This window comes from Coloeus monedula, assembly GCF_965178545.1.
Source record: "Coloeus monedula genome assembly, chromosome: Z".
Taxonomy (NCBI): domain Eukaryota; kingdom Metazoa; phylum Chordata; class Aves; order Passeriformes; family Corvidae; genus Coloeus; species Coloeus monedula.
Window position 1 is genome coordinate 54,712,266 of NC_138822.1, and position 17,872 is coordinate 54,730,137.

The window sequence follows — 17,872 nt, forward strand, 5'->3', positions numbered from 1 at the left end:
TCAACTAGGCAGGCTGGCCTTTATAATGTAAACTGTTTCTCAAACCAGATAGGCAGAAAGGTAATTTAAAAGTGAGTGAGTCTAAATTCTGGAAAACGAAAGAAAGTCTATTTGAAGATTCTAGGGACTAGCTCTTACATCCACTTTGGTGATGTAGCAGTAATTCATTTAGCTTGTGCAGTAACTGTAGGATTAGTATGTAGGTTTTGCCTCTGAATTTTGCTTTAAAATTTGTAGAAACACACATATTAACTGCACAATTTTACACACCTTGCTGGTGCAAGGACCAGTTTCCAGAAAGAACTTGGTGCCAGTTCACTGGCCTTTTTGTCACTATTTAATGACAATAATGAGGAGCCCACAAATGCATGGTAGAACTAGCACATTTGTTTCTGAGACTAGTCTTTTCTGTGCATATTCAGAATTATTTCAAAACATCCTTACTTCTCTTTAGTAGAGTGTAATGGTGTTGTATTCTGGCTTAAGGCATGAAAGATCATGATAGAAGTTAAGTGAATTTAAGAAACTCAGGTGTTTGTTTACAGTATTTTTTATAGTTTATTTAAAAAGTCCTTTCATAGTTTTTCATGTAGAGTAGCTAAAGTAGCTACAGTACGTCAAAATCTAAAGAAGAAGCCTATGATTGTGACTACTATTTCTCTATTAATATCCTCTGTGGTTTTAGCTGCCTTTTTTTTTTTTTCCCATGTTAAAGGTGAGTTTTTAAGCTCAGTACTGTGTCCAAAAAGGTGAGTGTATTTAGAGGAAACAGACCGACTGAACAAGAAGAAACAGGGAAAATTTTTGATGTGTAATGGTGCAAAATGAACCAGCCAGACAAGCTGAACACTGATACAGAGTAATACTGGGTGTTGTGAAAACTGCAGACTTTTAAAAGTATGGAGTTATAGGGTACGTTTTTACCTTTCAAGAGAGCGTCTTTAGTCTATTTGTAGCAATTACAGAGGCAGAAAAATGCAGTCTTTTGAAAGTTACTGTGCACCCAAAGCAAATGTGAGCTGCCTCTACACATTCTAATTTTCTTTCTGCTTTGCATCTTTGCTTTTCAGTGCCTAAGTGAACAAACTCAACTGCAACATTTGCAGTTTCTTCTTAAGGGAAACCTTAGGTCTGAGTGTTCAAGTATGTATGAACATAGAGTTACCAGCTGTTTTTTTCTGTCAAAGTAGACTCAAATGTCATATAAATGAGATTTAGACAAGGCAATAAGACCTTGATGTGCAGCATGTTCTTTTATGGCAGTTGCACTTTTCAAAAAGGTAAAACTTCTTCATGTATCTGCAAAAAAAGCTCCCAACAAATTATGTTTGACTAATACCTTTAAATTCCTAAGAAATTGAAAAAAAACCCCAACCTGCTGTAATGTGCGTGCAGAGTTTTGTATAGTTCTGATAGAAATGGTGAGCTCAGTACTGATACACTCGTATCAGAATATGAGTCTTTGTTTTTCTAGAGGTATAATGGCAAGAAGCCGAGCAAAAAAAAGCCAAACCAAAGCAACAAAACTCAAAAAAAACCCCAAAACCAAGACAAAACAAAATCAACTTTTGCTGTATCTCTTTGTTCAACTTAAACAGCAAGAATCTAAAAAGTGTTTACCAAAATCTATTTGACTTAGGTCATTCATCCTTTGATGCAAGTCATAAGAGCACTTAATTTGAATCTGCATTTTTTACAAAATTAGATTTAAAAGGCAAACAAAACTATGCCAAAAATAAACTCTGAAAAACAACACTTTAGCTTTGTAGTGAATAGTTATTTTAGTTTATTAAATTCAGAACTAGTCTTTTGCTATCCTAACACAATAAGAATTTTTATGAAGCCTTTTTATTAAATGCTTTGGGATGCTTGAGAAAAGCCAGTACAGAGCTAGAAATGTTACTACTTCAAAGACAATACAGAGACAGTATTTAGTAAGGTAAAATTAGATTTTTAAGAGAAATTAGTCTTGTACTTCTTACATTTGTTTAATAAAAATTAATTTAGTCACTCTTGGTTGAATTTAAAATTCTGGTTTTTTCCCCACTTAGGAAAACTATGAACGAATGAAAGCACTGGTAACTGAACTACAAGAACAAGCAGAAAAAATCAGATTAGGTAAGTATGATAGTCTAGATTTTAGAATAAAAACCTGGCACTTGGTCTTGTTGAACCTCAAAGAGTTGGCCTTGGCCCATTGATCCAGCCTGTCCAGATCCCTCTGCAGAGCCTTTCTGCCCTTCAGCAGATGAACACTCCCACACAGCTTGCTGTCATCAGTGAATTTACTGAGGGTGCACTTGATCCTCTTGTCCAGATTGTTGTTAGACTTACTAAACAGGATGGGCCCCAAAATCAAGCCCTGGGGAACCCCACTAGTGGCCAGCCATGAGCTGGATGTAACTCCAGCCACCTCCACTCTCTGGGCCCAGCTGTCCAGATGCGACGTTTTACCCAGCCAAGAGTGCACCCATCCAAGCCATGAACAGCCAGTTTCTCCAGGAGAAGGCTGTGGGAGACAGTGTCAAAGGCTTTGCCAAAGTTCACATAGACAACATCCACAGCTTTTCCCTCATCCACTAAGTGAGTCATGCTGTTGTAGAAGGAGGTCAGGTTGGTCAAGCAGGACCTGCCTTTCCTAAACCTTTGCTGGCTGGGTCTGATGCCCTGGTTGTCCTGTATGTGCTGCATAATGGCAGTCAACATGATCTGCTCCCTGTCCTTCCCTGGCACCACTGTCAGACTGACAGGGCTGTAGCTCCCTGGATTGTCTCTCCAGCCCTTCTTGTGGATATGTGGTCACACTGGCCAGCCTCCAGTCACCTGGGACCCTAAGTTAGCTAGGACTGCTGGTAAATGATGCAAAGTGCCTCTGTGAGCTCTTCCACCAGTTCCCTTGAAACACAGATTTTGAAGGAAACATTAAGATTCTAAGATTTTAGTTAAAGGTGAGTTTTGCTAGGATTAGTTAGAGGAAGTAGGTCCACCTGAGACTAATTAAGTTAATAAGAGTTAAGTTAGAAACAAGCTTTTAAGTTGCAGAAAATTAATTAACTGTCTTTCTGTATTTGCTTAGCTGTGTTTATAATGAGAACCAGAAAACATTGATAGATAGATCTAAAGAAATTTAAAACAGTTGCTAATTTTTCCCATCTGGATGCTATTCAGAAGTCTTAAGGAAGAAACTGGGTGTTCCCCAAGGGGCTATTTGTATTGTCAAAACCCAGAGAGGTGGAAAGTTCAAGTGAGGAAGAGTATTATTCCTTCATCTTCAAGACCACTCCTCAATTAATAATGACCACTGACTGAATTTAGAAACTATACTACGTTGATTTCCATGTGAAGCAGAGAATAGGAGGGGTCATTGTTATAAATATATATTTGTATTTTGGATATTCATAACTTTTGTGGATAAGTAGACTCTGTAACCATCCATACTTCGACACTGCATATTAGGAAGCTATTCCACACAGATGTCTGGTGCCAATAAACATGCACTTTCTAACATTAAACTGTGAGAGAGTTTTTGTCCATCTCAGTTGGATATCGATACTAGATCGATATTCATATTTTGGTAAATCACCCTCACTGCCCTTGGGTGGATCACATCTCCCCCCATAAATTTGTGTGGGTCTAAGTGGTGTAGTAGGTCACTAACCAGTTCCCCTTGGTTTATGGGGGCTTCAGTTTGCTTCCTGTCCCTGTCTTCTCAGTGAGCTGCATATCCAGTTAAAGACTGAATCGAAGGTATTAAGTACTTTTCCTCATCCTCTGTCACTATGTTTCCCCATACATCCAATAAAGGATGGGGATTCTCCTTTGCCCCCTTTTTGTTGGTGGATCTTTTCCAAGTTCCTAGCTGTGGTTGTGTTGGCAAAGAGAAAGCAGGTATGTAGTAGTTTAAAAGCTTGCAATCTGTGTTTCTTCTTTTTGACTTGTGAGACAACTCGAATGAATTGCAGTTGACTACAGTTAATGGAGACAATAAAAGGAAAACATTTACTAAATGCTTAATTATGCTGCCAGAGGCTGAGCAGCTTTAATTCTCACCTTCTTGTGACTATCATGATACTGGTTTTCTCATTTTACTGTTTCTTATATAATGCAATTTCTTCTACAACTTTGGAACAGAGCACAGTTAAGATTTTGTGCTCGGTGCTTTTTCTTGCTTGCTGTGAAACAGATGTCTGGAGTTTCCTGATGTTGAAACCCATGGACTGCCTCTGTCTTTTATGGTGTAGAGACTGTTAAGCAATTCATGAACTAATGATGCGTAGCTCATGAACTAATGATCATGGCCTTCTTCATTGCTGCTCGCTTGCCTGTTCTTGCTTGTTAGACAGTGACAGGACAAGACCATAGTGCTTATTTTTCCTTCATCTTAGCAAGCTCTACTAGGATGTTAATGTACAGTTTTGAGTGGCATTGATTGAAATTGCTTTACCTATTATTTAAGTATATGAGAAGAATTAGGTATCTGTGTTGAATGCTTCTGAAGGATATGTGCAGCATCTTTCGATTTCGCTGTAAAAGCTGTCTGTCAGAGGATGAGATTTTGTTTGAGGTCTTTGTAATGAATGCTTCATATGTTAGCTGTTCCTTCAGTGTGTAGGGTTTTTGTGAACCCATGTCCCACTCTACTGAGTAATCCCCAGCTTTGCAGCAGGAAGTGGTTCCTGCCCCTTTACAACAGATGGTTTTCTGATAGGAAGCACAAGAAGCATGTGAGATACACTTAATCCCCATGACTGATCCTTGCACATTGCAGTCACAGTGGTGTAGGCATTGTTGTAAAGCAGAAATTAAGAAGAGATTTCTAATTAAATGCCGCTAGGTTTGTTTCATCGTCAAGGACACTGCTTCTCAGTCTACAGAATGGAGATTAGTGCAGGGTAGTGTCTTGATGTTGGAAGAGCAATGTTCAGTAGAATGGCTACAGGGCCTGGGAAGCAAGCATTTATGATTAGTGTGTGAAGAGGAGGAGTGCACAAAGATGACAAAAGTCACAGGATGGAAATTATTTTTGCAGCATCACTCAGTGTAAGTGAAAGACTCCGGAGGTCAGAGAAAATGTAGTTGTGTGGGATGTTGAGAACATGGATGGGAGTAGTATCTGTGGGTGGATATGAGAGGTTGTTTCTTGAGAAACTTCTACAGAAAGAATTTACAAGGTTTGGGCTTAGGTTGGATATATAGACCTAATTAACTGGCTGAACTGAAAATAAATTGTGGGCTTTCTGGCATGCCTAACAGGTAGGAAGTGATGTGTGTAGTGATCAAGGAAGGAGGTGGGAGAAAGGAATTCAAAGGTAGGCTTAGAAGCTCTGTTTCAGTGATGCCTAGCTGACAGAGAAATCCTGGAGTCTCAGGAGAAATGTTAGCAAAACAGCACCTTCTTTAATTTGGACAGGGAGACAATTTTAGAGTGATGAGGTGGATCAGTGATCTGTCTACACAGAGAGACAATTTTTGTATAAACTATTGTTACAAGTGGCTGAGGCATGTCAACAAATCTTGAACTATTGAATGATACAAAGCTCTAGAGAGCAGAAGATAGGATTTAGGATGACCTTTAGTGAAGGGTTGAAATGAAACAAATATAAACTTGATATTAAACGCTGTGTGTCTGAATTCTGCTTACAGTTATGGCATGATCTAAGGAAATTAATCTGGATGGTGCTGAGTCATTCAGAATTGCATACAGCATAGCTCTTCTGAATCAGTTCTAGGGGCCAGTATTTCCTGTATTTCTACAGCTGTGCTTTCTATATATTTGTGGTTTCTCCCCTTGTGTTTGTTGCCAAGCAGTGGGGGGAAGTTTCAGACAACTATGTTTATTAAAATCTTTACCTCAAGACTAACTGTAAAAAATGAGGGGGGAAATAAAATAGGTTCTAAAACCCAAGCATTTTTATCAATACCTGAAATCTGTTTGAAGTGGAAACTATTATTTATTAAATTTATTATTAAGGTCCATACTTCAAAAACTGGGAACTCGTCAGTGTTTCCATTCTAAGTTTTAATATAACAGGTGATTTATCTTACCTGCATCCATAGAAAATGTGACAATTTACTGTTGTATCACAGGAGGTGGAGAAAAAGCTCGGAAGCTTCACACATCAAGAGGAAAGCTGTTACCCAGAGAGAGAATTGACAAGCTTATTGATCCTGGGTAAGTACTTCCTTTTTTTTTTTTAAACATTTCAGGTTGTCTTTTGCGGATAAATATTGCAACAGGCTTCTTTTCTCTTTAGCTTCCGTAAAGACTAACAAATAACATCATTGAAATTTTACAGAAGCATTCTCTGAAATACTGATCTCTTAAAAATTTTTTTTTTCTAAAATTTAACCTTTTAAGTGAGATTCAGTGGCAGATATAGTCAATAATTTTTTACAGTTTTGTTTCATTTGTCATTCAGGTCTCCATTCTTGGAGTTCTCCCAGTTTGCTGGTTACCAGTTGTATGGTAATGAAGAGGTACCTGCAGGAGGCATTATCACAGGCATTGGACGAGTATCTGGGTGAGAGATTCTAGTCATCTCATTACTAATGATATGAAAAGGAAGAAGGTGTCATTTTATTCGGTTTCCATTTAAAAATGCCTGTTAGCGTTTTTAGTGTTTCATTTCTGACACTCAAAAAATCAATGAAGTTAGTATCTCAATTTGTTTAGTCATAGCTAAGAGGAAATGAGTTTTTTGGTTTTGATTTTTTTGTTTGTTGGGGTTTTATTAATTAGTGTATCCCACTAACTAAACAAAACACACATGGAATTTCTGGTGTCTGGTGAAGGAAGGAGATCAGTGTATCTGGACAGCAATTTTCAAAAAATAGGGTGGTATTTTAAACTCAAATTTCTTAAACTCAGTTTAAACTGAGAATTAGTTTTGCTTACTCAAAATACCTCCCAAGACTATTCTTGAAATTAATTGTGGTGCTATATAGCATTATTTTACTCCCTAAAATAATGGACAGGACATTGTAGTGCTGAGGCTGCTGTTACAGTGTGCACTTGAGGGAGTGCAGGTGAGAAGAGCTCTCGTAGAACATCAGGGCTTCAGGAGTCCTTGACATGTTGCAGCTCTTAACCATCATACATACTTATTCATTAGAAATGTTTTTCTTTCTCATAAACTTGTTTTATTTTTAGGGTGGAATGCTTGATTGTTGCTAATGATGCAACTGTCAAAGGTGGTACCTATTATCCCATCACTGTTAAGAAACATTTACGTGCTCAAGAAATTGCAATGCAAAATCATCTCCCTTGCCTTTATTTGGGTAAGTCCCATTGCAGAAGTAACCAAGGTCCTGTGTGAAGGGCAGCTCATGTGTCCACAGATCGGACTAACCAGGAATGCATTTAAAGCACACCTATTCACCTACCTTTTCATTAATACTGTATTATCTCTACAGATTGGTGGCACACCCTAACTGGAGGGTGTGTACAGGTTCTCAGCACTATCTACTGCACTGCTGTAGGGGTGGGTTCAAAAAATACAGTTGCAGCTGTTAACACTGTATCACTTCTTTCCGTCATGGATGAGCAATCTTTCTGGTACTCTCATCTGGTCAATTCAAATTACATTTTAGAAAAAAAAAGTACGTTCTGATGGAGGATGTATCTGTACGAGAAAACATCCCAAGGAAATAAAAATAATAAGAGTGCCAAAATTGTCAATAATAGTTTGGATCAATATATTTTTAGGATTTGGGATTAATTTTTCTGAAGCAGAAATTTAGTTGTACTTTATTTTACATTTTGAGTTTAGTCTATTAACTTCAGTCTATTTAGTCTAGATCAGTATTTGGCCAAACCTTCATGTAAGTTTTACTTACATATACTTCTATTATAAAAGATGAAGAGCAGAGTGACAGGTATCTGTAATATATGACTGGTAGTTCTCTTAGCCTGGTTTTATACAAATACAAGAGGTTTCTGCCAATGTCTTCCTTTCAGCCTGAATTCCCAGTATAATGACTTTTGAACCTATTAGCCAGTTTCAGTCAGATTTGACAAGAGAGTTGTAAGAAGGTTTATATTCCTGTGGATGTTGTGTATGTCAGCATCAGAGGAGAAAGGCTTTCTACTCCCATTTTAAGAAATAGGGCAGGTTATTTCTTGTCTGTTCAGCTTAGTTTAGGAACTTAAGTATCAGCTGAGGGGCATTCATTGGTTTGCCAGTCTGGATGCTTGCACTAGTTAAATAGTCCGCATAAATACAGGTCCTGGCCAGTACAAATGTTTGAAGTTTCTTGCCCTGCTGGTAGGCCAATCATGTGAATAATACCAATAGAAGGATTAGGAGAAGTGTGAACTTGAAACTGTTGGTGAGGTGGATGCAGGGACAGTGTGGGTGTAGATTTTGTGGGACTGCCATAGAAAGAGTCCTGGAGGGAAGGGCGGGCTATATTTTATCTTAACGTGTTAAAAAAACAGAAGAAACTTAGCTTTGCTGTTTGCAAAACAGCTGTTACGATTTTTTTGGTCTGAATTATCAGCAAATTCTGTCTGTTTAGAGAACTCTTATTTTTTAATGAGTTATCAGTGAGCAACTGTGGGTGATTCTACTGTTTTAAGATCTTATGGAATGAGGAACTGTGGGACACTGCTATGCTTTTGAAATAAAAGTTTAGAGTTTTATTCCATCTTTGAGATGTATAGTCCTTGAATGTACACTGTCATTCATACCTGGTGAGTTATTTTACCTTTGCAGTTTCTGTACTTGGGCTTGTTCCGGTTCGTTTGGGCTGTGTGGTAAGAGGGAGTGCTTCATAGGCGGTCAGCACTGTGCTGACTGTGTAATTTTCGTGTTGTTTGAACTGCCTTTTCCATCAGTGATAACAACTGCCTAGGTGCTAATTCTCACATGGACACCTGGTGCCATTTGTCACTGAGTCAGTCACTGATGTAGGCATTTTCTTTTGGCTGCAGTCAGGTAAGATGAGAATGTGCATACAGACTGGTGGTTGCAAGTAAAAATTAATTACTTGGAGCCAGAGCTCTCAGGGATGCTTTACCTCCCTATGCATTTCCTCATAGTGTCCTATCCTTTGGATACTTCTCATGATAGGTTGTATTTTCATTAATTGGGAGCAGACACGTAGCTCCTGTTGGAGACCTGTAATCTGTGGAGGGTATATCCTGAAGCAAGGGCACAAAATAAATGAATCTTCATAAAGATAGTTCAATGTTTTTGTGAAGTTTAATCAAGGTATGAAAGTACACAGGCAGCACCTTTTGAACTCAATGGTGGTTAGCTCTGCCTGTTCCTGGAGCTTGTGACAGAATTGCAATGGAATAGTTGAGTTTAAATTGTACATTAAAAGCATTTTTAGTTTAAATATTTTGCAGCAAGATGAATTTAGAAGTTTGTTTAGGGAGGTATGGTTGTGTCTTTACATGTCTGAGTTTATTTTCCATGAAAATTATGTTAATAATGGATGTTATTTTGGAGAGGCGTGTTTACTATTTTCCTTCTTTATTTTTTCAAAAAGAAGGTCCTATTATACCTAGATTCATAGAAATATATACGGCATTAGTAATTGCTGTATATTTTAAGTAACATGCAGATACTTTACCAAGAAGTATGTAACACTGTTCAAAACATGTTAATATAATTTAATTCATTCTAGTTGATTCAGGAGGAGCAAATTTACCTCGGCAAGCAGAAGTATTTCCAGATCGAGATCATTTTGGCCGTATTTTCTATAATCAAGCAGTCATGTCCTCACAAGGAATTCCACAGGTAATTTGCTTTTATCTAAGAATTAAATGTACTAAGTAGTTTTTGTGCTTGCTGCCATTACCTCTTTTCAAGGCTTGTGCCCATGTTTTGTTCCTGACAGCACTGTGTTGTGCTAACCTGATGGCCCAGTCTGGGGCTTGGAAGCGCTGTAAACACAGTAATTGTCCACAAGAATTCATTATAGTTTTGAAGAAACAGTCTTCTTTCTTAGTGTTCATGTTAATAATTTGACCTACCTGCTCCTGTCTGGGAGTAGGAGAGAAATGGACTTGGGAACATGGTATGTAGGGCCATTTGAGAAAGCACTAGGAAGTTTCTTGGAACAGTTGATTATTCTGCATCAGCACTGCAAAGGTGAGGACCCCCCTGATGATGGTTGGTAAATGAGACATACCTTCCACTAACAGGGGCATGTGTATATTGATAAATGCATTTTATACCCTTATGTGCTTTATGATAAAACTGCCCTAATAATGAGGTTGTTTTCTAATGCATTAATGATGCATATGATTATTGTTAGTCACAGTTCCTGGATTTAGAAGTGGTTTTGTGTCATGGTTCACTGAGTAGTACATAGGGATAATTTTTTTGATGCAGGTGGTGTGCTACGGAAGGTGCACTTCTGGATCTATTACTCATGAAGAATGTGAAATGACTGAGGATTGCTGATGGGCAGCTATGGCTGCAGTGAAAGTGAAGGGCAGGATGTACAGTCCTAGTGGAGTAAAGAAAGCCAGGTGACAGGATAAAGACTTGAAGGGAATTGTTAGCAGGGACCTAATTGTTAGCAGTGAGAAGCTGCCACAGAGGGTGAAGAAATCCATGGTCTTTGAAGGTAACCTCCTGCAGATGAAGGAACACTATAGGAAAGCAAACGACCAGGTAGTTCCTACAGAGTTGCTGTCTACTCGGTCAACTCCCACTTCTTTGTATGGTTTTGTAGCCCCCTCTTGTACCTGCCTTATTTTTTGCAGACCAAAAATTCAAGTTCTGCACTTCTTCCTGGACAGTGTTCCACACCTTTGATGTCCTAGTTCATTTTCTTTTCCAGATCTTACTGTGCCTTTTTTAACATGAAGGAGACAGACTGCACCAACAGTCCTTTAAACAAGTCAAAAAAGGCAAATTGTGAGGAACTTCTTAAAACTACCAGTTTTGAGCACCAGTTCTCAGAACTAGTCTTTTTTTCTTTTGGTCCCAAGGGAGAGCAGTCAGCTTCCTCATTTAGCACTGAGGCACAGCAAAGTTCATTTGATCCTGCAGAACTCTTTCTGTTTACTGGGGAAAATATATAAAACCTTCCAATAAAACAATAAATTAATAAAAGAATAAAGACGTTGTTTGAAACTGGCATTCTTCATTGGCATCTGGAAGTGGTCAGAGCAAAAAAGAAGTTGTGATCATAAACCCAGGTTCTCTTTTAGGTCTGTGATATGTACAATCCTGACAGATTAATCTACAGCTGATTACAGTAAGAGCTGAGGAATGTAGAACATTAAAAAATTATCCAACCTCTGTTTTCTATATAATGAGAACAGCAAAATCTATTCTGAGTGAGACATAGGTCACACGTACTGTGGAACTTGTGATGACAATACTTATTTTCAAGAAGAGAAGTTCTCTACCACACTTTGAAAGCCTGAAAAAGCTAGTCGTTATCCTGGCAAAGGGCTGGAATACAGTTTAATTTTTGGGTGCCTGCAGTGTGCGCTGAGGTTCTCCCAAGTGATATGTCATAGCAGTTATTTCACATCACATTGTCTGAGGCTGGGCTGTCACACAACCAGAGCCTGTGGCAGTGCTATGACATGAATCCCACCATAATACTACTGTCTAGTGTTCTTTTCCACCAGGAATGAAACTGTTGAGAGACTATTCTCACTGGATTCTCCTGCCCTGGGGCTTGCGGGGACACGACTGCAATCACTCACACAACAGATTCCACTGGGGCATTGGACACGTTTTTTTTTTCTGAGGGGAGGAGGTAGTAGAAGCCAATACTTTCAGGGTGAAGCAGATTGACCAGTCAAGGATACAGTATTCCATCTCACTCCTTACATGACAGATACTGGTTTTGCAGGATTTTTGAGGAAACTGCCTGTGTTACCTGGATAACTTTTTGGCACATTTTGGAAGCAAGTCAGAGTTCAAATCTTCAATCATCTTTTCCAAAGAATCCTGAAATCCATTGCTTCCTTAAAAATCCAAGGCTGAAGATTCCAACAACACACTAGGTCTCTCTAGGAAGTATGACATAATTTACCTTCTGCAGTTCTTTCCAATAGTAGAGGTGGACCGATTGTAGTGATTTCCAGAAAAAAGCAGTGTTTAGTTAGAACAAAAATACATGGGAGAAAAAGACAGTTTGTAAGCTGGTCATCATGCAGACTCCCTCATAGGTCTAGGTTGGTCCTAGTGTTTTTGTGGAACAGCAAGTGTTAAAGGAGTGATGTTTTGCTGAGTTATCTTTTTTGGAGAATTTTTGGAAAACCTTATTTTTGCTAGAGACTTCAATCATGATCTGCTATGGGAGTAATGATTTTTAGATGTTATGTTGAAGATGAATATGGGTACCCAGCTTGCAAGGTTGAAATTGCTGATGTTGGGCAGGACCTTTCTAAAAATGCCTGATCTTACATTCATGATCATGTTTCCAGCATATCTTGAAACGTATTTAACATATTTGTAAAGTTGCATTAAAAAGTTGAATTTGTTTTTCTTTCAATTACCATATGGTGTTGTATTAGGAGTAGTTGTATTCATATACCATAAAAACTAAATGTAAGAAAGATTTGTCTTTTATTAAAACACATTTCTGTTTGTTATGACAGTGATGAAAGTTAAATTTTCCCAGTATGACACTTTCTTTAAATATTTATGGAAGACTGGGAGAATTGTTTTACTGAAGTATTTCCTTTATTTAAAGAATGTAATAAGGGTGCATTTTGTTTGGGAGATGAATCTATCCTTTTTTATTATTATTTCAAAGAGGCACTGTTAATGTTTGTAAATCTATTATTGGTCCTGTGCTAACAGATAGTGGTAGCTAGAACCATCGAACCATCTTCCCTGTCTGAGAGCATGTTTTATTAGAAAATGGAATTAGGAAATTATGCTCTCTCTGATCTCCACTCTGGTCAATTCTTCTGACATGGGAGTCTGGATATTGCTAGTTTTGCTACCTGATGTTCTGTGCTGTGGCCTGCCTGAAGGTCTGTTCATCAGTTCATTAGTTCTTCTCAGTTTGGCCCTTAAAGTGCTTGCTTTTTTTCCCCATTTTAATTTTCTGGTTGTTGATAGTGCTTTTGATTTCCCCCTCCACTTTTACCTGTGACTAATTTATTTTACACCCACTACAGCTTAAATTATATTGTTGCCCATATGGGTGTGAATCAGAAAGATGTGATTAGCTCCTCATTAGCTGCTTCCTGAGCTCTGTCACATTCATACGCTGCATGGATAACGATGGGGGATGGATCAGCGGATATGAAATAGTGTATGTGCACTCAGGACTGTTGATTTTTGTTGAACACATGAAGAATTTCTTTGCAGCAATTTAGAAAATTAAGTCAGGATGTAGGACATTATTTGGGAACTTGACAGGTAGGTTTTTTTTTTCCAGTAGATACATATTCCAGTTGGAAAAAATTAACACCTGAGTTAAAGTTTAAATGCAGGCACATTTCACATGTGAGCATGGTGAAATTAAGAATAGGAAAAAAGCACAAATCCTGGAGGAAAAAATGAAATATTTACCCCAAGTTTCTCCCATTTCTAGAGGTTTATGTTATTTTTGAATTTACCAGGAGTCATTTATTAAATGCACAACAGAATACTGCAGATTAATCATGTGACTCTGAATATAGTTTGCAATACTGAAAACTGTTTGCTGAAAAGGAAGTTTGATTTGATGATAGCAGATTGACATAGTTCATCTACTCCTGCTTTAGGTAAGCATAATGTGATTTGGAAGTTTTGTTTTTCTATGTGCTGTTTTCTTCTTCTAAATTATCCTTAGAAATATCTTGAAACAAACTTAACCTTAAATAACATTGTTTCCTGGGGTTTTTTTAGGGTGTTTTTGTGTTTACGTATGGTTGTGAAAGAAATCTTTGCCTTTTCCGTATGAGTATTCCTTTTCTTCTGCTCTACAAGTGTCTTGAAAGGGTCTTTGAAGATGCTCCTGTGAAGGAGAAATTGAGAAACTTCATTTCCATGATTGTCTACAGTTACAGTATTCATCATATCTGGGGTCAAATCAGTTTTATAAAAGTATCACCAAAATATTACTGGTAGAAAATGTTCACTGGATAGGTGTTCGTCTCAAAATTAGGCAAAAGGATGAAGCAGAGATTATTCTTGTTGAAGCCTATAATGAGATGCTCAACACACCTCAAAAGAACAAAATTAATTAGTTGATCCACTGAAGACCTGAAGTAGCATACTAGGAGATGGGAGAAATTTCCTTAAAAGGATGTTAACACTGGTGAAATTATGCCAATAATCCGTAACTGAAGTCTTGACTTTAGTGTAAATACCAGGAGAAACCTCTAGGTTTTAACCTTTAATGTTGATCAGTAAAACCAAATTCCGTGGTAGAATGTGTGTCTCTTCAAACATACCACATAAGTAGCTGATGGTACTTCATATGTGAATTTTCCAGCAGAGTAGTCTGAAGATCATAGTTCGAAAGACTGTTGAAAATGGAAGATTCCTTATTTTTTAAAGAAATGCTAAAACATAAAAATGTTTGCTCTCTTAGGCAAAAATAATCTTGCAGTGCTGTCCAATGACCTGTATTAAAATACGTAATATCTTGTGCCTTTGCTATTTTTAAGGGTTGAACAGTTCATTAACTTGTGCTTTTTGTTTTCCGACAGATAGCAGTAGTCATGGGATCTTGTACAGCAGGAGGAGCATATGTACCTGCAATGGCTGATGAAAGTATTATTGTTGGCAAACAGGGAACAATATTCCTGGGAGGGCCACCACTGGTAAGGATACAGAAGTTTCTAGTGACATGCCCCGTTCCTCCCACTCCTCCCAAATCATGCTGCAATAATTGTCTACCTTAAACAATTGAGACATTTCTAGATATTCTGTAGATTAGTTTGTATTTTTAAGTATGTCTGAATGTTTCTACCCTAAATCAAATCTCTTCTGTTCATTAGAGGTGTATATTTATAAACTGGACTGTGTTAAGGTGTTTTTATAGTACTGCTTTTAGATTGCTGTGCACATTTTAAATTACAAAAATTGTTTCTATATTCAGTTATGTACTCTCTAGGTTTGACATGAAATTTGAAAAAATCACAACCATCTGTATTGTATCTCAAAGTCAAGATCAAAGAACATCTGAAGCAGGACTGATCTGCTATTTTTTTATGTCAGTTTGCTGACAAAGGAGACACACTTATGATGGAGTTTGTCACAGTACTTTGTCTTTCTCTCTTTCTGTCTTTTCACCTTTGTCTTTCTTTCTGTCTTTGTAAGGAAATTGTTTCTAAGGAAACTGACCTGAAGAATTCCTGTGAATTAAAACTTGCTTTATTGTGGAACTCATAGTGGAATTTGTGACTGCAAAATACTGCAGTATAAGAGAGCTTTAAAATTACAGTAGCTTGGCACAACAAAAGGAATGCTTGAATATGGGTTACTATTTTAGAAATAACTGTATGTTCTGGTGTATGCTCAATTCTATACCAATACAAATAATAATACAATAATGTCGGTCTTTTGCTGACAAAGATTATTCTACTTAACACAAGCTTTATGAGAAAAAAATGTATTTTCAGTAATAAATGTTAGTGCTAGAACTAACAGCATCACTCATCACAACTATTAAGTCTTGATGAAACATGGCTGGATAAACTTGCTCTTTTGATATAGTCAAATACTTGTCAAATTTATTGTACAAACTGGTCTGAGGCAGCACGATAGCTCTGTTTTGGTTACAGTCTTTTGGGAACTTTTAGGTGTGCTTCCAGTGAAAAAGCCAAACGTACATCAAATGTCTCTCAAGAGTCCTTCCAACTTGAGCATGCTGAAACGGAGAAATTGTTTTGTAACAGTATTGTTAATGAAGATACTGCTCCATTGATTCCTCTAGTAACAGAGGAGGCAAAGTCTCTTGGAAGTCTCTTCCTTCAATTAAGATACTGGGAAAATGTGGCATGTCCCGTTAAACTACGGGAGAACAGGCACTGACAGATTTGTTTGTTGACTAGTTCCTAAGGCATGATTGTGTTACTCTCATTAAAAGTATGAAGGGCTCATCCTTTAGTGTGACTTAGTGTTTACTTGTATAGCTTTGCTCTCATTTCCACAGCATATTTTTATATTGCATTCTTTTCCTTTAGAGTGAATTTTTTCCCCACTGTATCATCTTGTTGGTAAAAGTGGATTTGTCATTTTGTGCCTTTTTCAAAGTTCAATATATAGATGGCTTTTAAATTCTTATGCAGTTAAAAAAAAAAAAGAAGAAAAAAGAAAAAAAGAAGAAAAAAAAAAGAAGTCTTACATTTGTACGTCTTAAATAAATTCAGAATTTAACTGGCATATGGAAAGCAGGGGCATGGGACATATATCTGAAAGTACAGGGATACTTTGTTGTGTACCTTAATAAAACAAGGCATTTAGTTTGAAGAAATTTATTATTTTGGTGGAGCCTTTTCAAGTTGATAAGAAGAACAAAGTAAGCAGGAGAAGCAGATAAAGTAATGAAAAGCAACTATGTAATGTCAGGCTAATTTATTTACTGCTCATTAGAATTTGGTTGTTTGAAGTTCATTGACAGTAATTGTTTCAAATGTCTTACCTAGGTTTCTGCTCCTTTTTATCTTGTATTAGTGTTTTTCAGCTTGTTTATATGTAAACAAAGACAAATACTCCTCAAAATTAAGTAATTCTTTGTAGATTTATCACTGTAATTTAGATATTTGGAGTTTCTTGTTGAAAAGTTGCGTAGACATGGATGAAGATACTATCTGATAATAATATTAGTTGAGTAACATTTTGTGATTCATACATCTGTTCCTTGAGATAAGAAAATTAGTGTGGTGAAAGTCATGAACTTTGTATATCAGACTTTTAGTAGGTTCGTTACTATAACTAAGAATAACTACCCTGGTTGCAGGAACACCTGAGCGTCCAAGTACAAACCTTTTCAAAAGGTTTTCAGTAAGACATGTAATACCCAGTACAACCCAGAAAGTTGGCTTGTAAGATGAAAAAAGAGAACCAGCCTCTTGTTCTCTGGGAATGGTAATCATTTGACATCATGAGGCAATTCAGATCATACATGTGTGTCACTGATATGTAGCACATGAGACTTTTGCCAGGATAGGCACTTGGAAAAGAATGACCCAAGTCAGAACTCAGGGGGAAGACTTGACTAGGCAAGTTGGTGACTGCAAGGATGTTGCGAAGTTAGAAAGTTTTAAAATCTTCCCCCATTTTCAGAGGAAGATTTCACAGCTATCGTCCAATTTAATTTGTTTCTTAGCAACCTGCAGATGTAATGATCCTTATCTTTATGTGTATAGATTAAACTTTATTATCTCTACTGTCAGCCTTTCTGTTCTGTAGAGTTTTTGATACTCTTACTGAAAATGTTCTATTTGCCTTCTTCTAAGCATCAAAACTACTTCAGGCTCCCATAGAAACTGCCATTCCATGCTGTAGCAGATGTTGTAGCCGTTACTGTGTAAGCTCTGTTCTCCAAAACGTCTTTCCTATATGAAGAATATTGGATTGGATGTTATTGCTTATCTGCCTAAAACAAAACATCCTGAGGAAGTGAAAAAAGAAAAATCCCTATTGTTACTCATAATTAGTCTCTCTGTCCAGAGAGTTGTGGAGTCTCCGTCCTTGAGATATTCAAAAGTCATGGTCATTACATGGTCATTAACAACCTTCTCTGGCTGACCCTGCTTTGAGCAGAGGAGTTAAACTTTGCAATCTCTCATGGTGGCAGACAGAGCCCACAGCTCAGATACTGTGATTTGGAGAAGGAAGACTTCATCTCTGTGGAAAAAATAAAAAAGCCATTTTTGTAAAATATCTTAAAATTAGTCTCTGGATTTCTGTGCTAATGTAAATCATTGTGCTATTCAGCTTTGTGCCAA

At 37.4% G+C, this 17,872-nt stretch overlaps 1 protein-coding gene across 1 annotated transcript in view; it reads left to right on the forward strand.

The window, feature by feature from the left end:
* Positions 1 to 17,872, forward strand: part of MCCC2 (methylcrotonyl-CoA carboxylase subunit 2) — a 37,086-nt gene that overhangs the window by 1,437 nt on the left and 17,777 nt on the right. Inside the window, exons 2-7 of the mRNA XM_082301431.1 lie at positions 2,052 to 2,118; positions 6,088 to 6,172; positions 6,420 to 6,521; positions 7,151 to 7,278; positions 9,634 to 9,746; positions 14,627 to 14,740. Of these exons, the coding sequence (XP_082157557.1) occupies positions 2,052 to 2,118; positions 6,088 to 6,172; positions 6,420 to 6,521; positions 7,151 to 7,278; positions 9,634 to 9,746; positions 14,627 to 14,740 (609 nt within the window). The remainder of the gene's footprint in view (positions 1 to 2,051; positions 2,119 to 6,087; positions 6,173 to 6,419; positions 6,522 to 7,150; positions 7,279 to 9,633; positions 9,747 to 14,626; positions 14,741 to 17,872) is intronic.